The sequence below is a fragment of the Camelina sativa genome, chromosome 20 (genome assembly GCF_030686135.1).
Source record: "Camelina sativa cultivar CO46 ecotype springtype chromosome 20, ASM3068613v1".
NCBI lineage: Eukaryota > Viridiplantae > Streptophyta > Magnoliopsida > Brassicales > Brassicaceae > Camelina > Camelina sativa.
Window position 1 is genome coordinate 178551 of NC_141899.1, and position 17241 is coordinate 195791.

The 17241-nt window shown below is 39.9% G+C and overlaps 4 protein-coding genes and 1 pseudogene across 6 annotated transcripts; 2 read left to right on the top strand and 3 right to left on the bottom strand.

The window, feature by feature from the left end:
- Positions 1–14: 14 nt before the first annotated feature.
- On the bottom strand, positions 15–1715 carry LOC104768290 (F-box protein SKIP23-like; annotated as a pseudogene).
- A 589-nt stretch (positions 1716–2304) lies between these two features.
- Positions 2305–5251, bottom strand: LOC104772081 (cation/H(+) antiporter 27). Of its 2 annotated transcripts, XM_087505871.1 has the most exons (5): positions 4934–5251; positions 4333–4845; positions 3716–4213; positions 2747–3604; positions 2305–2635 (listed from the first exon to the last, which is right to left on the bottom strand). In XM_087505871.1, the coding sequence occupies exons 1-5, from the start codon at positions 5150–5152 to the stop codon at positions 2420–2422; spliced, it is 2304 nt and encodes a 767-aa protein (XP_087361997.1). In that variant the 5' UTR covers positions 5153–5251; the 3' UTR covers positions 2305–2419. The 2 variants fall into 2 exon arrangements, with proteins under 2 accessions (XP_087361997.1, XP_087361998.1); XM_087505872.1 differs by lacking the exon at positions 2305–2635 and having other exon boundaries at positions 3475–3612; positions 4934–5247.
- A 730-nt stretch (positions 5252–5981) lies between these two features.
- LOC104768292 (cation/H(+) antiporter 26-like) lies at positions 5982–8953 on the top strand. The gene is made up of 5 exons (XM_010492220.3): positions 5982–6191; positions 6348–6860; positions 7098–7595; positions 7734–8606; positions 8702–8953. Exons 1-5 carry the CDS (start codon positions 5982–5984, stop codon positions 8951–8953), a joined length of 2346 nt encoding a protein of 781 aa, XP_010490522.2.
- Positions 8781–11530, bottom strand: LOC104768291 (aldose reductase-like). The gene is made up of 8 exons (XM_010492219.3): positions 10574–11530; positions 10400–10450; positions 10235–10308; positions 10056–10143; positions 9755–9961; positions 9614–9685; positions 9255–9497; positions 8781–9163 (listed from the first exon to the last, which is right to left on the bottom strand). The coding sequence occupies exons 1-8, from the start codon at positions 10715–10717 to the stop codon at positions 9074–9076; spliced, it is 969 nt and encodes a 322-aa protein (XP_010490521.1). The 5' UTR covers positions 10718–11530; the 3' UTR covers positions 8781–9073.
- A 325-nt stretch (positions 11531–11855) lies between these two features.
- On the top strand, positions 11856–17223 carry LOC104768293 (uncharacterized). 2 transcript variants are annotated; one of them, XM_010492221.3, is made up of 11 exons: positions 11856–12420; positions 13141–13259; positions 13580–13761; positions 13897–14472; positions 14880–14957; positions 15198–15537; positions 15840–16039; positions 16119–16195; positions 16284–16385; positions 16618–16813; positions 16894–17223. In XM_010492221.3, the coding sequence occupies exons 2-11, from the start codon at positions 13142–13144 to the stop codon at positions 16981–16983; spliced, it is 1959 nt and encodes a 652-aa protein (XP_010490523.1). In that variant the 5' UTR covers positions 11856–12420; position 13141; the 3' UTR covers positions 16984–17223. The 2 variants fall into 2 exon arrangements, with proteins under 2 accessions (XP_010490523.1, XP_010490524.1); XM_010492222.3 differs by having other exon boundaries at positions 16618–16807.
- Positions 17224–17241: the final 18 nt, after the last annotated feature.

Here is a 17241-nt window from a genome sequence, read left to right on the forward strand (position 1 = left end):
GTAGAGGAAATAAATTGCAAAGAAAATAACATGGTCTACTCTAGAGTTATAGAATATTGGTGGTTACTATTCACACAAATGACTAAACTCAAAACATTGATGATGTAACTCAGGAAACCAAAATGAAGTATTGACTTCACTAATCCAAATACTTCTTGTTTTGAGACCTTCGACGAGCTGACCTTCTTACTGGCACCAGTCCAACACTTGGTCTCTTCTTCTCAGGTGGTATAGGACTTGGTATCTTCTCAGGTGGTATAGGACTTGGTATCTTATCAATAATCCAGGAAGGCGGAGGCCAAAACAGGTTGGCATATTGAGGGTGTTGGCGCACCAGCTTCATTTTCTGAGACCTAAAATCACACACTGCCACATCCTTATCTCCAATACTGCCAAGGTCTGTCCCATTAAAGATGAAACCGTGGAAGAAGACACTAGCTCCATAAAGAGGTAAAGTATCAGAAGCAGAAGCGGAAAATGTGGAACTATCAGCAAGGAACAACATTCTATCCCCAAGATCCTTAACCTGAACCCAACTCTGGTCTCTTTGCACAAATCTGAAGACTCTTATCTTGAGGGTTATATCAGTAGTTGCAATGGCATTACCGTGATCCTCGACATCATCATACTCGAAGTCCGAAAGGTCATCCAAATCAAGTTGCCTGCTTATCATATCAACCAACAACATATCACCACCAGAGGAGGATTCAATAAGAAACTTCTTGTCACCGTCACCGTCGTAGGCGTCGCCAAACACAGGATTTGCTGCCAATGTCAATCTCAGAGAAGAGAGATGTAGAGAGAAAGTCCTCCCATTTTTCTCGACGGCAAAGAAGCAGCCATTGAACAGGATCACATCGCAAAAATGACAAGAAGAAGGCTGGCATGTCGTCGTCATTGATCACATTCCATGATTGATCCCAAGAAGTAAACACAAGTAACTTGCCAGAACGGAGAATCGTAAGCAACACAAACTTAGACGACTCCACATCATCACTATCATATTCAAGATACTTGACAAGAGTTTTCTGAGGTTCTTTAAGGGCATCATCGACGCAATCATCGAGCACGAATTCACGACCCAATTCGCGAACACTGAACTTAGTCATATCAAGGAGGCAAGTGAAATGGGGGAGGAAAGACAATTGTGTCACTTCCACACCAAAATAAACTTGTGTCAGGATTATCAGTAAGCGGACGGATGAGATGCAACTTACAAGGACGATAAGGATGTTGCTCGACTTTGACCAGCCATCCACCAATCGAATCCTCCTCCGCCTCTGATTCATGTTCATGACAGAGAGGCTTGATAAGTAAGATAATCCGCTGTGAGAGGCGGAGGAAGCCTGAAGATGAGGAGGAGGAATCAGGGAAGACGCTGTGGGGGAGGCTCGGAAGGTGATGTGAGGGGAGAAGCGATTTGGGCTTGGCGGCGGCGGACCGCTATGAAGAGCATACGGCACGGAATTGGAGGAGATGGAAAGAATTGAGAGATTTCGAAATCAGCTCCAACAGATCCTTTGGAAGCCTTGTCCAATCCACCACGCTCCTTTCCTTAGTCGGCGACATGAACTAAGAGTAACTTAATATCTTTCAACATATGCGAAATGTTGTTGTGGATCCTCTGATTTTGCTGAGCTACAGTGCTCTCCAACGCCTCAGCTCTCGCGACCAATCGCTCCATTCGAATTCTCAACTCTTCTTCAGTCTCCACTCTTGCTTCCCGAGGTTCAGTTTCATGGCATCTCCTTCTTTTCGCCATGGTTCGCCGGAGGTTATGGCCAGCAACGTTGGGGATCTTCTGCTGAAGAAGCACGGCGTACAAAGGTGTGAATTTTTCTCCAAACGCTTAATCACTGATCCTATTTCAAAAGCTTTTTCGAACAAGGGATGGGAAGTAGAACAAGGGATTGAAGAAGAACTGAAGAAGAAGAGCGTTATTAGGGATTTGAACAACGAGGAAACAAAAAAAAAAAAAAAAACAAAAAAAAAATTGTAACAAGGCTGGGCCCTATTTTAACCTGAATTGTTTTTATAAAAGCCCTTTTAAGAGTCCGAAAATCTTTTTCTCTATTTAATCAGGTTCAGGGCTTAAGTTTATTTTAGCGGACCCTGACTGGCCCTAATATTTAGGCCCTTTACAATTAGGAATTTATATATATTTTTTTTTTTGGCTTTTTAACACGTCCAAAGATGATGGTCTGAGAGTCATAGTCACGATGTTTGTATTTTTGTGCTAATCTCTGTTTAAACTGATCATGTCATCGTGGAATGATTTGAAAGAAAGGAGTAAAAGGTAGTATACGTACTTTTAAAAACTTTTGTGTATAAAAGACATTTTTACATTCTACAAAAAGGCTTTAATTTGTACAAATATCCATACAAAATTTGAAACTAGATAATTAAACCGTAATCGCCCTCATTGCTGGACCGCGAGAACCGAAACAGAGAGCTCGAGATCTTTGGAGACCAACAAATCTCCAACCTCTCCTAACTCCTTCATATCGCTCCATTCTGACAACCCTTCCAACATCAATAGATTCTCTTCGTGTCTTATCCCCACCATCATCAGATCAAAGTCGTCTCCTTCCTTCCTTAGCAACCCCAGTAGATCCACCGCTTCCTCTATTCTTATCTTTAGAATTGTCAGAAACACATTATTAATTATGATCATGAGAAAACCTCTGTTTTCGTACGTCTAAACCAAGAATCTTTCTAAACCAAGTAGAGAGAAGGGTTTCTTTACCTCTCTGAAGACGATGTTTTTTTCGGAATTCTCTTTGCGGAAGACGTTGATGACTCTCATGTCATGCTTTCTCTCCACCATGTCTCTGAGCGGAGAGACGCCGTTCTGGTCCACGAGCCGGAACACATGGAGCTCGACGCTGGGATGGCTGGCCAAGCGTGTAGCGTACGTAAGCATTTCACGGTCATCTGGTCCACCTAAAAAGATGGCACATATGTTGATGCTAAGCTTTTTCAGTGGAACGAATCTGAAGTCTGGGAGCCTTCCTCGGTCTATGAAAAGCGCAACGGAGCATGGACAGTTTTGCAACAGATTCCGACAAAGGAGCCTCTCCCACGACTCGATCCCGGCATCAAGAGTAAAGATCACAAGATCTGTTTCCTGGTCAAAGGCAATGGCACACACGTCCTCGTGCATGGTCTTTCGCGGTGCCACTGCAGTGAAGCACTCTATCAACACGGTCTCCATATTAGTATTCTCGTAGTTGTGGAAGGCCTTAACGATCTGGTCCCTTCGGCTAGGCACGATGAAGGGACTTATCTCCTGCGTGTGATGAATAAGTAGAGGAAGACTATGGTTATTAAGCTCTTCTAGATTCACTGCAAAGACGGAGAGAGGAGCTCCTATGGCTGGACGAGAGAGTTCGACAATGTCCAGCACCGGACGGACCGCCTCACGGTTCCGGAAACAAGTGAGGATCCTCAGCGGAGCCTCCACTCGGCAGTGTTGCACCGTACGTCTCTTGTAAGGGTTGCGTTTGCTCATGGTTTGGTACAGTTTCTTCACTATCACTATGATAACTGTTGAGGATACCGTTGCTGACATTACCATTGCTCCAAAAGATTTGCTTGATATTTTCTGCACCCCTTGACCAAAAGTAAAAGTTATTTTTATTGACCTTTGCTAATTAAAATCGATATACATCATACATGTGTGGGGTAAATTAAAAGTTACTATATTTTTAATTACCCTGTAATTGAGGTTCTGTTTGTAGATTTGAACGTCGTAAAGTCCTTGGATATTGACCATAAAGCCAACAAGAATGGCGTGCCAAAGGGGCACATTGTAGTAAAGGGAAGGCAAGGCAATGGCTATCATTTTGGCAAACCGAATTACACCAAAAAGTATCTCATACCGGATAACATCTCTCAAGGAAACCTGTGAGAGATTGATATTGTAGCCGATCCCAATGATGTAGCAAGGCATCAGGAAAAACCAAACAAAACAACCGATTTTGTCTGACAGTCCGGTGCCTAGAGGCGGACGTTTTGGGGTGGCTAGGCCTAAGACAACCGCACCAAAGAAGTAAGGCAGACCCACAAATTCTGCCCAGAGACAGGTGACGAAGAGCAAGACGCAAATAACGCAGAGGTACGAGGTCTTGAGAGAGTGTCCTTCTGGTGTTCTCCCCATCATCCACTTCATTATTGGTCGAAACACATATATTATTGCCACTATCATGACCATCTGCGTTTTATCAAGTTTTTTTCTTTTTACTAATTAATTTTGTACAAATTTAATTAGTTAATTAAGAAAATATACATAAATTTTGCTAGGATCATATGTATATATATAATTTAATTAACCTGTAAGAGGGACAAGAGGAGAGCTCGGTTTTTGTCTTTTAAGTCAACGTTAAGTTTAATGGCGATGTTCAGCATGAAAAAACACCAGGCGAGGCAGTCATGCACCATCATGGAGGCAAGTGCTAACCTCCCTGGCTCAGTGTTCAACATCTTTAGGCTCGACAAGACTCCGTAAACCACCTGAAAATACATTGTGGATTCGACGATCGCCACGTGGTGGAACTCCGCGGGAGGGATCCCATCTGGCGCGCCTCCGAGCCTCTTGGAGATGATGATGGCCGCGAATTGGCCACATACGAAAGGTATGAGGAAAAGTAAGATGCCGTTTATGAATGCTAACTTGCCTACTCTCTTTACCATCCTAGTGTCTACTTGACATGTCGTGATGTAGCAAACGAAGAGAAAACATATGGCCTCGAAGGATTCAATTATGAACACGCTTCTCTTGTAGAAAAATGTCGACATGTACTGTTTGTTACGTCCTATAACCGACGGTCCTAAGCAGATCCCAGCCTGCAAGCAAAAAAAAAAAACATTTTACTTGCATGGCTGCATGCAGGTGCATGTTTTTGAGATTAATTAATACTCCATATATATATACCAGGATCTGAGTGAGGAATACGAATTTTCCGAAAGGCCTGAGAAGAAACTGAAAAAAGACTGAAATTAAGGTAAAGACAGATATCTGAAGGAGAAGAAGAGGAAGAGTAAACTTGATCGGGTTCTCTCCCCGGCCAATTCCCATGGAGCCTGCACCAAGCCATGGCTCGCAAATCCAATCCACTCCTCCGTGCTGGAATGTTTTGGTGATATTTTCCATTTTCTCCTTCTAGGTAATTCCCTAATTAAATGAGTCAACCCATAGAGGGAGAGAGAGAGAGAGAGATAGAGATATTATTATTGTATGAGTTGAAGAATTAAGAGGAAAAAGAAAATCTAATAATTATTATTATTTATTTTCCTTATTTGAAGCTATATTTAGGGGTTCCTTTTTATCTATCCTCTTCTTTCATTTCTCTTTAGAGGTCATCCTACTTTTAAGGTTTCTATATCTGTGTTTGTGTGGTACAAAAATCTTGAGTATGATCATGATAGCTTGAGAATGATTGCCACACACAAAGTCACAAACATGTTACAAAAATTAAGGTCTGGTCCTCTCTGTATATGTAAACCATATTGGAATTAATGGTCAAATAAAGGTCTAATCCAAATGATGATAATTTATATGGTCTACATTAAATGGGGGTATAATTTAGAAGAAATTGAGTATATGACACTGAAACTGAAAGTTTGTTTCTGAACGTAAGTCGAAACTTAATGTTAAAAAACAACTCTGATTTTAGTTTGCTTTTTTTACTTTCAAAGTCTTCGCCTTCGGCAAAATTAATTTTCATCTTCAAAAGCCTATAAAACACACAACAATTTATACCCTTAAAAAAAATACGCGGAAATGAGAATTGACATTTTTCTCTTACGGTTATAACAACACAAATTCCTTGAGAAACAACAAAAACGATTTAAACCCTTAAAAAAGAAACAATTGAAGAAAAAAACTGGATATAAAGTAAAAAACGTAACGTTAGGTGAAATTAGTACTAGCTTTTAACAATAAAAAAAAATAATAATAAGAAAGATTTTTTGAAAGAGAGATGAACAATAGTGTTGTAAATGGAACACATGAATTTGTATGTGAGGCATGGTTGGGATCAACCTCTAGCGGAATATTTATGGGAGATGACCCATTGAAGCATTCGACTCCTCTTCTCCTTCTTCTTATTTCTCTCGTCTCTTCCCTCTCTTCCTTCTTCCAAGCTCTTCTCCGTCCTCTCCCAAATGTCGACTTTGTCACTCAAATTATGGTATTCTAATCACTTCATTCTTTCACACCATTATCCTACGTGAATTTTTTTTTTTTTTTGGTTATAAGAACATATATAGAATAGTATATATTTGAAGGCTATTAATTCTAGGTGGATCGAAAAGTGATATATTAATGTTTGTAATGTATGAAACAGGGTGGGATATTCTTAGGCCCCTCGGTTTTGGGACAAAACATAGATTTAGTGACAAAACTTTTCAACACAAGAAGCTTCTTCATTATAGAATCATTAGAGGCAATATCCTTCATGTTCATCTCATACATAAGCACAGCTCAAGTGGAGGTGGGAGTAATAAAGCGAGGAGGCAAGGTCGCAATCATCAATGGATTCTCTCTTTTTCTGTTTCCTTACGTCGTTGGCTCCTTGGCATGTACCCTAATCACTAGCAACATCCGTGGAAGCGTGGCGAACACTAAGCCAGCACAGCTCCATGATATACTGACAAACCAATCGGCAGTGTATTTTCAAGTGGCGTATTCGGTTTTGTCGAAGCTCAAGATGCTAAACTCGGAGCCTGGAAGGTTAGCCCTCTCCTCCATAATGGTGACTAACTGCTTTGGCTGGGGTCTTTTCCTCCTTAAAGTTACCTTTGACAGTTTCTTGCAACAAAAATACTCCAAGACTATTTATCTCCATACCTTCACAAAGGTATGTGAGTAGTTTCTTCTTCCGTTTGTGTTCGCAATCTTCAAAATATATTTGAAAAAAATTATAGATGGTATAGGAATAAGATCTCTTCCGATTATGATTTACACAAAAAATTAGCATTCAAAACCAGAACAACAATTGACTTCCTTGCTTTCTTGCATCTTCGTCAATATATTTAGCACTGTAGAGTTATACACACATACACTTTATTAAAAACATATATTTGCAAATGATTAGGTACTACTGATTGCTGCTATAGTAGTTGTGTGCCGACCAATATTCAAATGGATAGTGAAGAGAACACCTGAAGGAAAGAAACTAAAGGCATCGCATCTATGCATCATCTGCGTCATGTTGTGCACCACCACTTTCCTGTCCGAAACCGTAGGGTTTCCTTACATAGTCGGATCCGTGGCTCTCGGTCTTGTGACTCCTAAGACGCCTCCTCTCGGTACTGGTCTCACCGACAAGATCGGTTGCTTCTGTTGGGCGGTTCTTATGCCGTGTTACGTCATCGGGATTGGTAATAAAGTCAATTTCTTTATGTTCGAAAAAGGCGACGTCATAACTTTGGAGTTGCTTTTCTTTACCATCATTGCTGCAAAGTTTGCTTCCATCGTCCTCCCATCGCTTTACTTCAAGGTTCCTATATCATACGCCGTGATAGTCGGATTCATCGTCTGCATACAAGGGATCTACGATGTCCAAATCTTCAAACAGTTGTTGAACTACGAGGTACGACTAATTTAAGTACATATATATAGAGAGAGATCATTCTTTATGTATCGATTAACCGCTAGGCAAACATTTATATGGATATACGTATGCACAATAACGTACGGTTTAACTATATATTGTTTTTGAGGGATGCAGAACATAAGCCAAGAAGCATTTGGGATAATGGTGGTATGTGCGATGGTTCACTCGACCATTTTCACGGCCATAGTAAAAAATCTCTACGGGTGGGTGCAGCGGCAACACATCACTTACAGGCGACAAACCGTTCAGCACTACGAACCAAACAATCCTCTCAAGATCCTCACTTGTTTCTACCACCGCAAAACCGTACCTTCCCTCCTCACCATCTTGGAGTTCTCTTCTTGTCCATCGGGGGCTTCCATCGTTTCCGTCAATCTCGAAGAGCTTGAGCACCATAACGTACCTCTCCTCATTGAACACCATTCCGGTCAATACGACGCCTCATCGATGTCCTCCAGCCGCAGAGAGCAGATCTGGAAAGCCTTCGAGAAATTCGAAAAGGGACACGTTTTGCAAGAAAACTTTTCCGTCGAGTGTTTCACTGCAGTTGCGCCGAGCAAGACGATGCATGAGGATGTCTGCGCCTTGGCATTTGACAAAGAAACTAATCTCATCATTGTCGGAATTGACAACGGGAATGCAGCAGATAGAAGGCTCTGCCGCAACGTCCTAAATGTCTCGCCTTGCTCAGTTGCGGTTCTAGTGGACCAAAGACGCCTTCAAGATTTCAAGAACATGGGAACGACGATGAAGAACGGGTCAATGAGTATCAACGTCTGTTCGATATTCCTCGGTGGGGCGGACGACCGTGAGGCGCTGGCGTTTGCGGTTAGGATGACAAACCACCCGTGCGTAAATCTAAACGTTCTTAAGCTCGTGGACGGAGAAAACGTCTCGCAGCTAAACGACGTCATAGAGAGAAGACTCGACTCCATAGCCATCCAAAAATTCAGTCAAGACACCATGAATCAATACAATTTACGAGAGGTAAATAAATAGTACTAATTAAAGTCTTGTTCATGACTTGTTTCTCAAGTTGTCAAAATCCGGGTTTAATTTGACCCTTGGGTTTTTGGTCTTAGGTAAGGATAGAGGAAGCGAGTGATATAGTGAACCTACTGAGAGAAGAAGGAAACAGTTACGATCTTATAATGGTTGGGATCAAACACGAAGAAAGCTTCCAGGTACTTAAAGGATTATCCGTGTGGAGCGAGAATGAAGATCTTGGAGAGATCGCAGATTTGCTCGTTTCCAGAGATCTCAAGCTCACTGCATCAGTTTTAGCCGTACAACAACAAGTCTCCTCCGTCGTTGAAGAGAGATTCATAATATAATGTTATAACAGTTTTTTTAGGAATTGGAGGACACTAGGTCATTTCTTTATTATTTTCAGGAACTATTACATGACATATTTTACAACAAACGCCTTACATTTATTTGATCCTCGGATTCGGTTAGTCTTCATGGTCCCATAGATCTGCTACGGTACGGTACGGACCTTCCGTCTCGTTCACGAAAAGATCCTCGCCGCCCATTACTCGTTTCTGCATCGGAGGCCAAAGAAGACCAAAGTGTGAACAGAGGATCAAAACAGAGTGGATAAGCAGATAAGACAAAACAAGTGCTCTGTTTCACCTGGTCAGGGATGCTGTTGAGAGCTTGGAAGTCCTGTTCAGGGATCACCCAATCAAACACTTTGATGTTCTCTTTGATCCTGTCTGGATTCTGTGACTTGGGGATGACACTTGTTCCTCTCTGTATACCCCATTTCACTAGAACCTGTCCAGGCGTCTTATTCAGCTTCTTCGCTATTCGATCAACTGTCTGATCGTGTATCAGATCTCTCCCACCTTCTTGAGATCCCAATGGCGAATAAGCCTTCAAGGGTTTCCATCATGGATATAAAGATCACATTAGATTTATTCATAGTCACTTCACTTTAAGCAGTGAATCTTTGTCCATATACATGCAACAAGAATCTTATTAGTACTCACTGTAACATGGATCTGGTTCCTCTTACAGAGTTCGAGCATTGTATCATTTCTCCAACCAGGATGCATTTCCATCTGAGTCCCCAAGATGAAAAAACTCAATACATAAGAAATTACAAATGTGATTTTAAGAACCTACTTTACCTGGCAAACGGAAGGGATCAACTCAGCAAATCCTAGCAGCTTATTGAGCTTAGTGACAGTAAAGTTACAGACTCCGATACTCCTGACAAGATTGTCCTTGGCCAGCTTCTCCATTTCTCTCCAAACACCTTCCATGTCAAAGTCAAGAACGTCCCCTGCCTTTGGTGGCCTACTAGCTCCTTCTCTTAGCCGAAAAGGCCAGTGAATCTGCACAAATTAACTGAACTGTCAAGAGAGGAAGAACAGTAAATATTAATAAAGACTACAGCTCCACTCATACTCAAAAGAGTAAATAACATACCAGGTAGAGATCAAGATACTCTAACTGAAGCTCTTTAAGGGTATTTTGCAGAGCAGGACGCACTCTCTCAGGAGATAGCTCTGTACACCTTTATTCAAACATGTACCAAACGATCTCATGAAAACAATAATCAAAGGTGACGATAAAATAATATATTTTTCTTCTTTAAAAGTGATTACCAAAGCTTGGACGTCACAAAGAGGTCCCTCCTTTCAAGGCCAGCGTGCATCGCCCTCTTTATTCCTTGGCCGACCTTAGTAGTTAAAAGAGTAAAACTTGTTTATGTACATCCAACCTTAAAACACTTTCAGTTCCAGACAAAAGAAGAAGTGAGAGATATAAACCTCTTTCTGATCACCATACTCCCAAGCTGTATCTATGTGTCGATAACCACCCTGCAAAATTCATGTAAGAGTCTTTACTGGTCATTCAATAACAAGCTGTGTTTGATACTATTAACTTAATAACAACAGTGAGCATGTTTTGTATAAGAGCATCAAATAGTACTACTGAATTACCTCGACGAGTGCAGTGACAACGGCGTGGGTGGCCTGAGACCCAGATCGCCATGTGCCGAGTCCGACGGCTGGGATTTTGTGGCCGCTCAAAAGCCGAAACGATTCCATATTCTGCCCTTCCGCCGTAAACGTGGCATGAGCCATTGCTATTCTCCTCCTTGTTGTCTCTCTCCGCGAGAGCCTCGCCTCTAATAGACTGCTAAAGCCCTAGTCAGGCAGAATATACTGTAGAGGTCCAACATATACAACGCAACGTGGCAGATTCCGGACACTCTGGAGTATGAGAAGGATATACACGCGGCGGCTGTCGGCGGAAGACGATCCATCTCGGAGCCGCGTGTCTGTGTGCCAACCCCATTCTCCCGCACCGCACCTCTAGCTTCATATTTTATTTATGGAAATTAATAGTAATAGTTATTCTAAATCGTACAATATGTTTAAATAGATTCGTATTAAAACTTTCAAAAAATGTTTTATTACTCCATTAATTAAGTTAATTACTAGTAAGAATTTAGGTTTGGGAAATATTAAAAAACAGTTCTGTTTGTAACAAATTGTTTTTGGATTAATTTAGATAAATCAGCCTAATAAATAAAGAAATTAACTTTGACTGGTGGACTAGTGGTGGTTGATACCTAACCTAACCGGCTAACCCCGATACAGCTTAGCTTAGGCAAATGGAGTTCCATAACAATGTATGGGTTCCGCTGACAAAAAAAAAAAGAAAGAACAATGTATGGGTTCCAACAAAAAAAAAACATAATGGAATTGTATACTGATTCTGTAACAGACCAAAAAGAAACAAAGCTTTAATTGGATTAAAGAAAATGACCAGTTAGGTTTATAATGATCAAAATTCGTAATACAGACCACCGATTCATTTCCTCAATATGCGATGAAAATCGGAGAGAAAACATTCTCTTAAACGTATTTGCGACCGCACGTAACAACTGTTTTATTAAACAAATGCATCACCAAGTACAAAACGAGAGATATATTTTAATGTTACCTTTTGGATTGTCGCATTGATATAGTTTAGTTATATACTTTTGTATATTTTAGCTTATGCATGTCCACATCTAAAATCTAATAATTTCAACTTAAAGCTAAAAATGGTAAAAGTATTAAAAAAGAGGAAGATGCATCTCCTTTTTGGTTCGTTTGATAGAATTAGAATAGCTTTCACGGTTCACATGTTTTCCATCTTTATATATATTAATATTTTTTGTTAGCTATTAAATTATATTGACCCACCTATTCTGTGTGATTAAGAAATTTTATCAAGACAAAAATAACAATATTCCTCATCAGTTTACTGATCATCATGGCCTATGCTACATAATTTGCATGCCATGATTTGACAACACATGAGCTTTTAAAGATAATATTATATTTTTACTTGTTTTTCTTATATGACTAATTCTCTTTTTTTTTTCACTCCGAGCTTATCGAGGAAAATTATAATTATATGCAAAAGAGAAGTTATTAGTATTTTTTTAAAAAATATTTTGTATTTTTTTTTGTTTGCAGAAGGAAAAAATTGGAAACGACTTGACTAATAATTCAAAATATATTGGCAAATATATTTACCAAAAACTGAAAACTTTATTTAGTATATTTTTTTTAATTTTGTAAAACATTTTGAAGAGGAAAAAAGAAAGAAAAGCTATATTTTAAAATATGGAGTGACAACAAAGCTAAAAAATAGGTGTCGCTTAGGTAAAGAAAGGTGGTCAGAGAGAGTTCCTCCGTCGCTCTGGGGCTTGTCACCGTCTTTCTCATCACCTAAGTCTCTCTACTCTCTCTCTGTTCGTCGGACTTCTCTCACCACCTCTCTGACTCACCAGGTTCGATCTTCTTTGTTGATTAAGCTCATATTTTCCCTGTTTTGCTTTCGGATTCTCCTGCATTTAGGTTTCCAGTACTCGTCTATGGCTTTTTCCCCCTAGGGTTTTTAACATATAGATAAATCCGTCAACCTGGTTGTGTCTTTTCCGATAACGATTTCGAAGCCGGTGTTTGAGTCCGGCACGTCGGATTTTTGATTTCCTTTGTAACATTTTCACTCACGCACCTCTCGCTTAGTATCTATCTCATCGCATGCTTCTTTGCTTGTTTTTGATTTCTCGAGCAGTGTTGTAAATTTCCTTGTGTTGGATTGTTTGTTTTACTCGATTTGACAAAAACTCTGCGCTTTTTGTTTTAGAATTTCCAGCCGATTGGGTTTTTTTGCGTGTGTGTGTTAAGTTCTGTGGTGGCTTGTTCGTTAGCTGACTCAAGTTGTATACATTGTTTGTCTTGTGTTTTGAATGTTACCATCATGGAAATTTCTTAAGTGATTCTGTAATTTCACATCAATGGCTCCTTAAGCTGCCTGTTTCATTCTATTTATACTTGCACACCATGTGTTTGAAGTTTTTCCTCCTTCTCTTGTGCTGTTGTGACTCTGTCTCTCTTGAATACATGCTTAAATTGCAATGTTTGGCTCAATAGACCCGTTTCAATTAATTGTAAGGACTGGATTTGTTTTACTCTGTGAATTATTGACTTTCTAATCTTTTACCCAGCATGGCTCAACGGAGGGGTAAAGTTTCATTCAGAAACCTGACGAAAAGTCAACTAGGTGGTGTTGTATTTGGCTGCACTAAGAATACCATCAAAGAATGTATGTCGAAACAGCTGTTTGGTGAGTCTTCTTCTTAAGCTTCTTCATCTCGCATGCTTCTTTTTTGTCTGCTTCTACTGAATATAGCTGTTTGTTTGCTGTCTACTTTGATTCTCTGCTTGTTCACTGTTGTATGCTGATGCCCTTTATCGTTTTATTTCCCGCAATGTTTGTATCTTTGATTCGGCTTTACTGTGTAGCTTTTCATTTTTATGTCTCTGGTGATTCAAATTTTCAAGTTGCTGGATGTAGTATCACATCCCTTATTCTTGTTAGCTTGCTAGCCGTGCTGTTTCTACTTTTATGTACATGCTTCCTGAATCCGCTGATGGTTTTGACAGGTTTACCCTACAACCACATTTCATACGTGCAGAAGATTGACATTGGTTTACCATTGTTTCTTTTCAACTATTCTGATCGTACACTTCATGGCATTTTTGAGGCTGCTGGTCCTGGTCAGCTGAATATTGACCCTTATGGCTGGACCTCTGATGGTTCTGACAGAACCTCATATCCTGCACAGGTAGAGAGATTTCATCAGTTTCATGACTATATTTTTCTATGATATATTGGATCACGTATGGTTTTCAGTAGGCATATCCCCTGCCGACCTTTTCCATAACCAGTTTATGAATAATGGTCTTTAATGGTTCCGCAGGTTCAAATCAGTATGAGGTTACAGTGTGAACCACTTTCCGAGAAAAAATTTAAACCTGCTATTGCAGATAATTACTACAGTCCTCACCATTTTTGGTTCGAGCTCGATCATTTTCAGGCTAGTAAGTTGATATGTCTGCTTACTTCTTTTGCTGTGGAACCTAAACCACCCATGAATACATCAAACACAAGACAGATCTTTCACTTGATTGAAAAGAAAGAGAATAGTGATGAGATTAAGCCTTCGGAGAATGAAACAGTGGATAGCTTGGAAGTGCCACTCAGTTCTGTCATTGAATCTGACTCCTCAGCTGCGGCTTCTCATCCTGGTTTCTCTGAGAATCATCCAGACGTACACGAGCCCAAACAAATTGACAAGGAATTTGTTCTTGAGAAACTGAAAGGTCTCGCCTTTGAGCATGGCGAGAATAGTCTTATGAAAACTGTTGAACGAGCCAACATTCCCACCTGCATGAACTTGGAAGACAGAGATACACTTGAAGAGGAAACATATTCAGAAGGGAAAAGTGATGGCAGTTCTCTTGTCTCATCTCTTCTTCCACATACAATTAGCCAGGTACGTTCACTAGGTCTCCAGTTATAATACCTGAAGTCTTACTTCCTATACAAGTCTATGTTTAAATCTGTTAAGAGCAACACATCTCCTATATTTATTCTCAGCGGATAACGGGAAACATAGATATTAATTCAGGAGAACCCCCAGTTCTCTCAGTCAAAATATACAAGTTTTAGGCAACTGTCACGTCTGTTCCTGCTTTCTACATATAACCATCTGAGCTGTCAATTATTAACTGTGTAGAACTGTCTGTATTAGCTATCATATTGAAGGAATTGTTAAGAAGTAACTGCTCCAAGATAGCATCTGTTCCAAAAACTACTTCTTATTGATGATATATAGTTGACTGAGACTTATCATGTATCTAGGGCGTATAAAATTTAATGGGATCATATTGCATTTTGCAGTTGATGCATGAGGTGAAGGAACTCAGGGCAAACGGGCTGGAAAATTCAACCAAGATGTGTTACTTGGAAGAGAAGCTGGTAAGATTTCGTTTACTGTTATTTGCATTTTGTGACATCAATGATTTCCCACTGAGCTATCATAGTCTCTGCACTATAATCAGGCTTTGACGTGTGAAAAGTCTCCGTTTCAGTAGAAATAAATTCTCTGTCATTTTCAGTTAGATGTTCATTTCGATACCTCTTGTTTTTGGAACCCATAAGCTCAAAATTTCGTGGTGAAGAAACCATGACATGACTTTTCGATTTTTGGTATTTCAGGACGAAGCACACAAGGAAATTCATAGATTGAGAGAGCGGTGCAACATGCTGGAGTCTATATCAGGTTCTTTAATCACCAAAGCTGGTGATAGTGAAAGGGAGATCCATTCACCTGATGATTCAAACTTAGATCCAGCCGAGTCAATTCTTCTATTGGGTGGATTCGATAAAGATTCTGAAACATGGTTGCCATCAGTGGTTTCATACTTTCCATCCAGCAATGTTGTAAAGACTCATAGTTCAACGAGTTATATCCGTTCAAATGCTTCGGTGGCAAAATTGGATGATAAAATCTATGTCTTTGGAGGTGATGATGGTGGCCGTGGCTGGACCAACACAGGTATGCCCTCTCTTTTCTTTATCTTTTTTTCTCTCAAAAAATGTGTTAATTATTTAGTGCATTAAAGCCTGTATAAGGCTCATCTATAAACCTTTCAGATTTTCTTAACAAACATCCAAAACAGAAATTGGTTAGCCAAAGCATACTACTGTGGCTTTCAGCAAATTACGGTGAAGTGAGGTGTATTGATTTCATGCACTTCACTTCAGCTGTGTGTATTTTCGCTTCTATTTCTATCTAACCAATATTTAAACCTGACCTTTGATATATGTTTTGCCTCTTCCTTTTTTTTTTGGTTGAAGTTGAATCATATAACCAGACTGATGGCCAATGGAGCTTGTGCCCCTCCTTAAATGAGCGAAAAGGGAGTTTAGGTGGAGCCACTTTGGATGGAAAAATATTTGCAATCGGAGGCGGGAATGGAACCCAAAGTTTTTCAGATGTTGAGATGCTTGACCCAGATATTGGGAAATGGATCATAACAAGGTCAATGGCAAAGGAGGTAGATGTTCTTCTCTATTCGCGTGACTTATGGTGATCATTGTTCTATTCTCTGGCTGATCATTGTTCTGTGAACTCAGAGATTTGCAGTTGCATCTGTGGAGCATAACGGTTCAATTTATGCTGTTGGTGGTTTTGATGGCACTGAGTACCTGAAGTAAGAACATTAAAGACTTCACTTATGCTTTTTTGAGTTCTTTCCCAATCTTGACACTGAAATGTGGAACTCTCTCTCTCTCAAACAGCACAGCTGAAAGGTTTGATCCTAGAGAGCACTCATGGATGAATATTGCATCGATGAAGTCAAGAAGAGGCTGCCATTCTCTTGTTGTTCTGAACGAAAAACTGTAAGCTTCTTCTCACCATTCTTTTCTTCTTTGATGATAGAACAATTTATCAAATAACAAAGCACCCTGCAACATATACTCACTTACTAACTAGAATTATATCATTTGTATGTTTCTGTTTAGGCGTGAATTTTGTTTTTCGTTTTTATGTAGTGTTTACGTTGACAACAAATTAACAAAGAAATGTTGGTTAAGATGTTTAAGGTTGTCTTCTACATCTGCACTTTTGCAGATATGCGATTGGTGGGTATGATGGTGAGAGTATGGTATCCAGTGTTGAGATCTATGATCCAAGGACAGGGACATGGATCACTGGAGAACCGATGAAGGAGTTAAGAGGATATTCAGCAGTTGCAGTGGTTAAAGACTCAATATATGTCATCGGAGGATACAAAGGGGAAGGAGAAGACATATTAGACACTGTACGAGTACGATTAGTTCTGAACTTTAAACAACAGTTAGCATAACTAGACAGACCGTTTAACCTTGATCATGTGTGTGTTTACAGGTTGAGTGTTTCAAGGAAGGTGAAGGATGGAAAAACGTGCCTTGTTCCTCGATTGGTAGGCGTTGCTATCTATCCGCAGTGGCTTTGTAAATGAAAACTTCGAAGCTATTTTCATTGGTGGCTGTAAGACATGATAAACTCATGAGAGACGGAGAGCCATTCATATGCCGTTAAGGGTTAGGAGCACTACGTTTTGGGGCATAGTTTACTTAGCTAAGAAGAAGCAAAATGGAAAAAATAGATTTGCTTCTGTAGGGAAAAAAACATCTTGCCTTGGTAACCAATTTGGTTCGTTCGGGTTCAGTTGACAATTGGCAACCAATTTTTAAACCGGTAGTCATATACTAT

Bases quoted from the DNA above. Each gene is read 5' to 3' on its own strand.
- LOC104772081 (XM_087505871.1), bottom strand. From the start codon at position 5,152: ATGGAAAATATCACCAAAACATTCCAGCACGGAGGAGTGGATTGGATT. The intron at 4,846-4,933 runs GTATATATATAT...TTTTGCTTGCAG, and splicing joins TATTCCTCACTCAGATCCTG to GCTGGGATCTGCTTAGGACC. The intron at 3,605-3,715 runs GTAATTAAAAAT...CAAGGGGTGCAG, and splicing joins AACAGAACCTCAATTACAGG to AAAATATCAAGCAAATCTTT.
- LOC104768292 (XM_010492220.3), top strand. From the start codon at position 5,982: ATGAACAATAGTGTTGTAAATGGAACACATGAATTTGTATGTGAGGCA. The intron at 6,192-6,347 runs GTATTCTAATCA...TGTATGAAACAG, and splicing joins ACTTTGTCACTCAAATTATG to GGTGGGATATTCTTAGGCCC. The intron at 6,861-7,097 runs GTATGTGAGTAG...GCAAATGATTAG, and splicing joins ATCTCCATACCTTCACAAAG to GTACTACTGATTGCTGCTAT.
- LOC104768291 (XM_010492219.3), bottom strand. From the start codon at position 10,717: ATGGCTCATGCCACGTTTACGGCGGAAGGGCAGAATATGGAATCGTTT. The intron at 9,686-9,754 runs GTAAAGTAGGTT...TTGGGGACTCAG, and splicing joins TGATCCCTTCCGTTTGCCAG to ATGGAAATGCATCCTGGTTG. The intron at 9,164-9,254 runs GTGAAACAGAGC...CCTCCGATGCAG, and splicing joins TCAACAGCATCCCTGACCAG to AAACGAGTAATGGGCGGCGA.
- LOC104768293 (XM_010492221.3), top strand. From the start codon at position 13,142: ATGGCTCAACGGAGGGGTAAAGTTTCATTCAGAAACCTGACGAAAAGT. The intron at 13,260-13,579 runs GTGAGTCTTCTT...TGGTTTTGACAG, and splicing joins TATGTCGAAACAGCTGTTTG to GTTTACCCTACAACCACATT. The intron at 15,538-15,839 runs GTATGCCCTCTC...TTTTGGTTGAAG, and splicing joins CCGTGGCTGGACCAACACAG to TTGAATCATATAACCAGACT.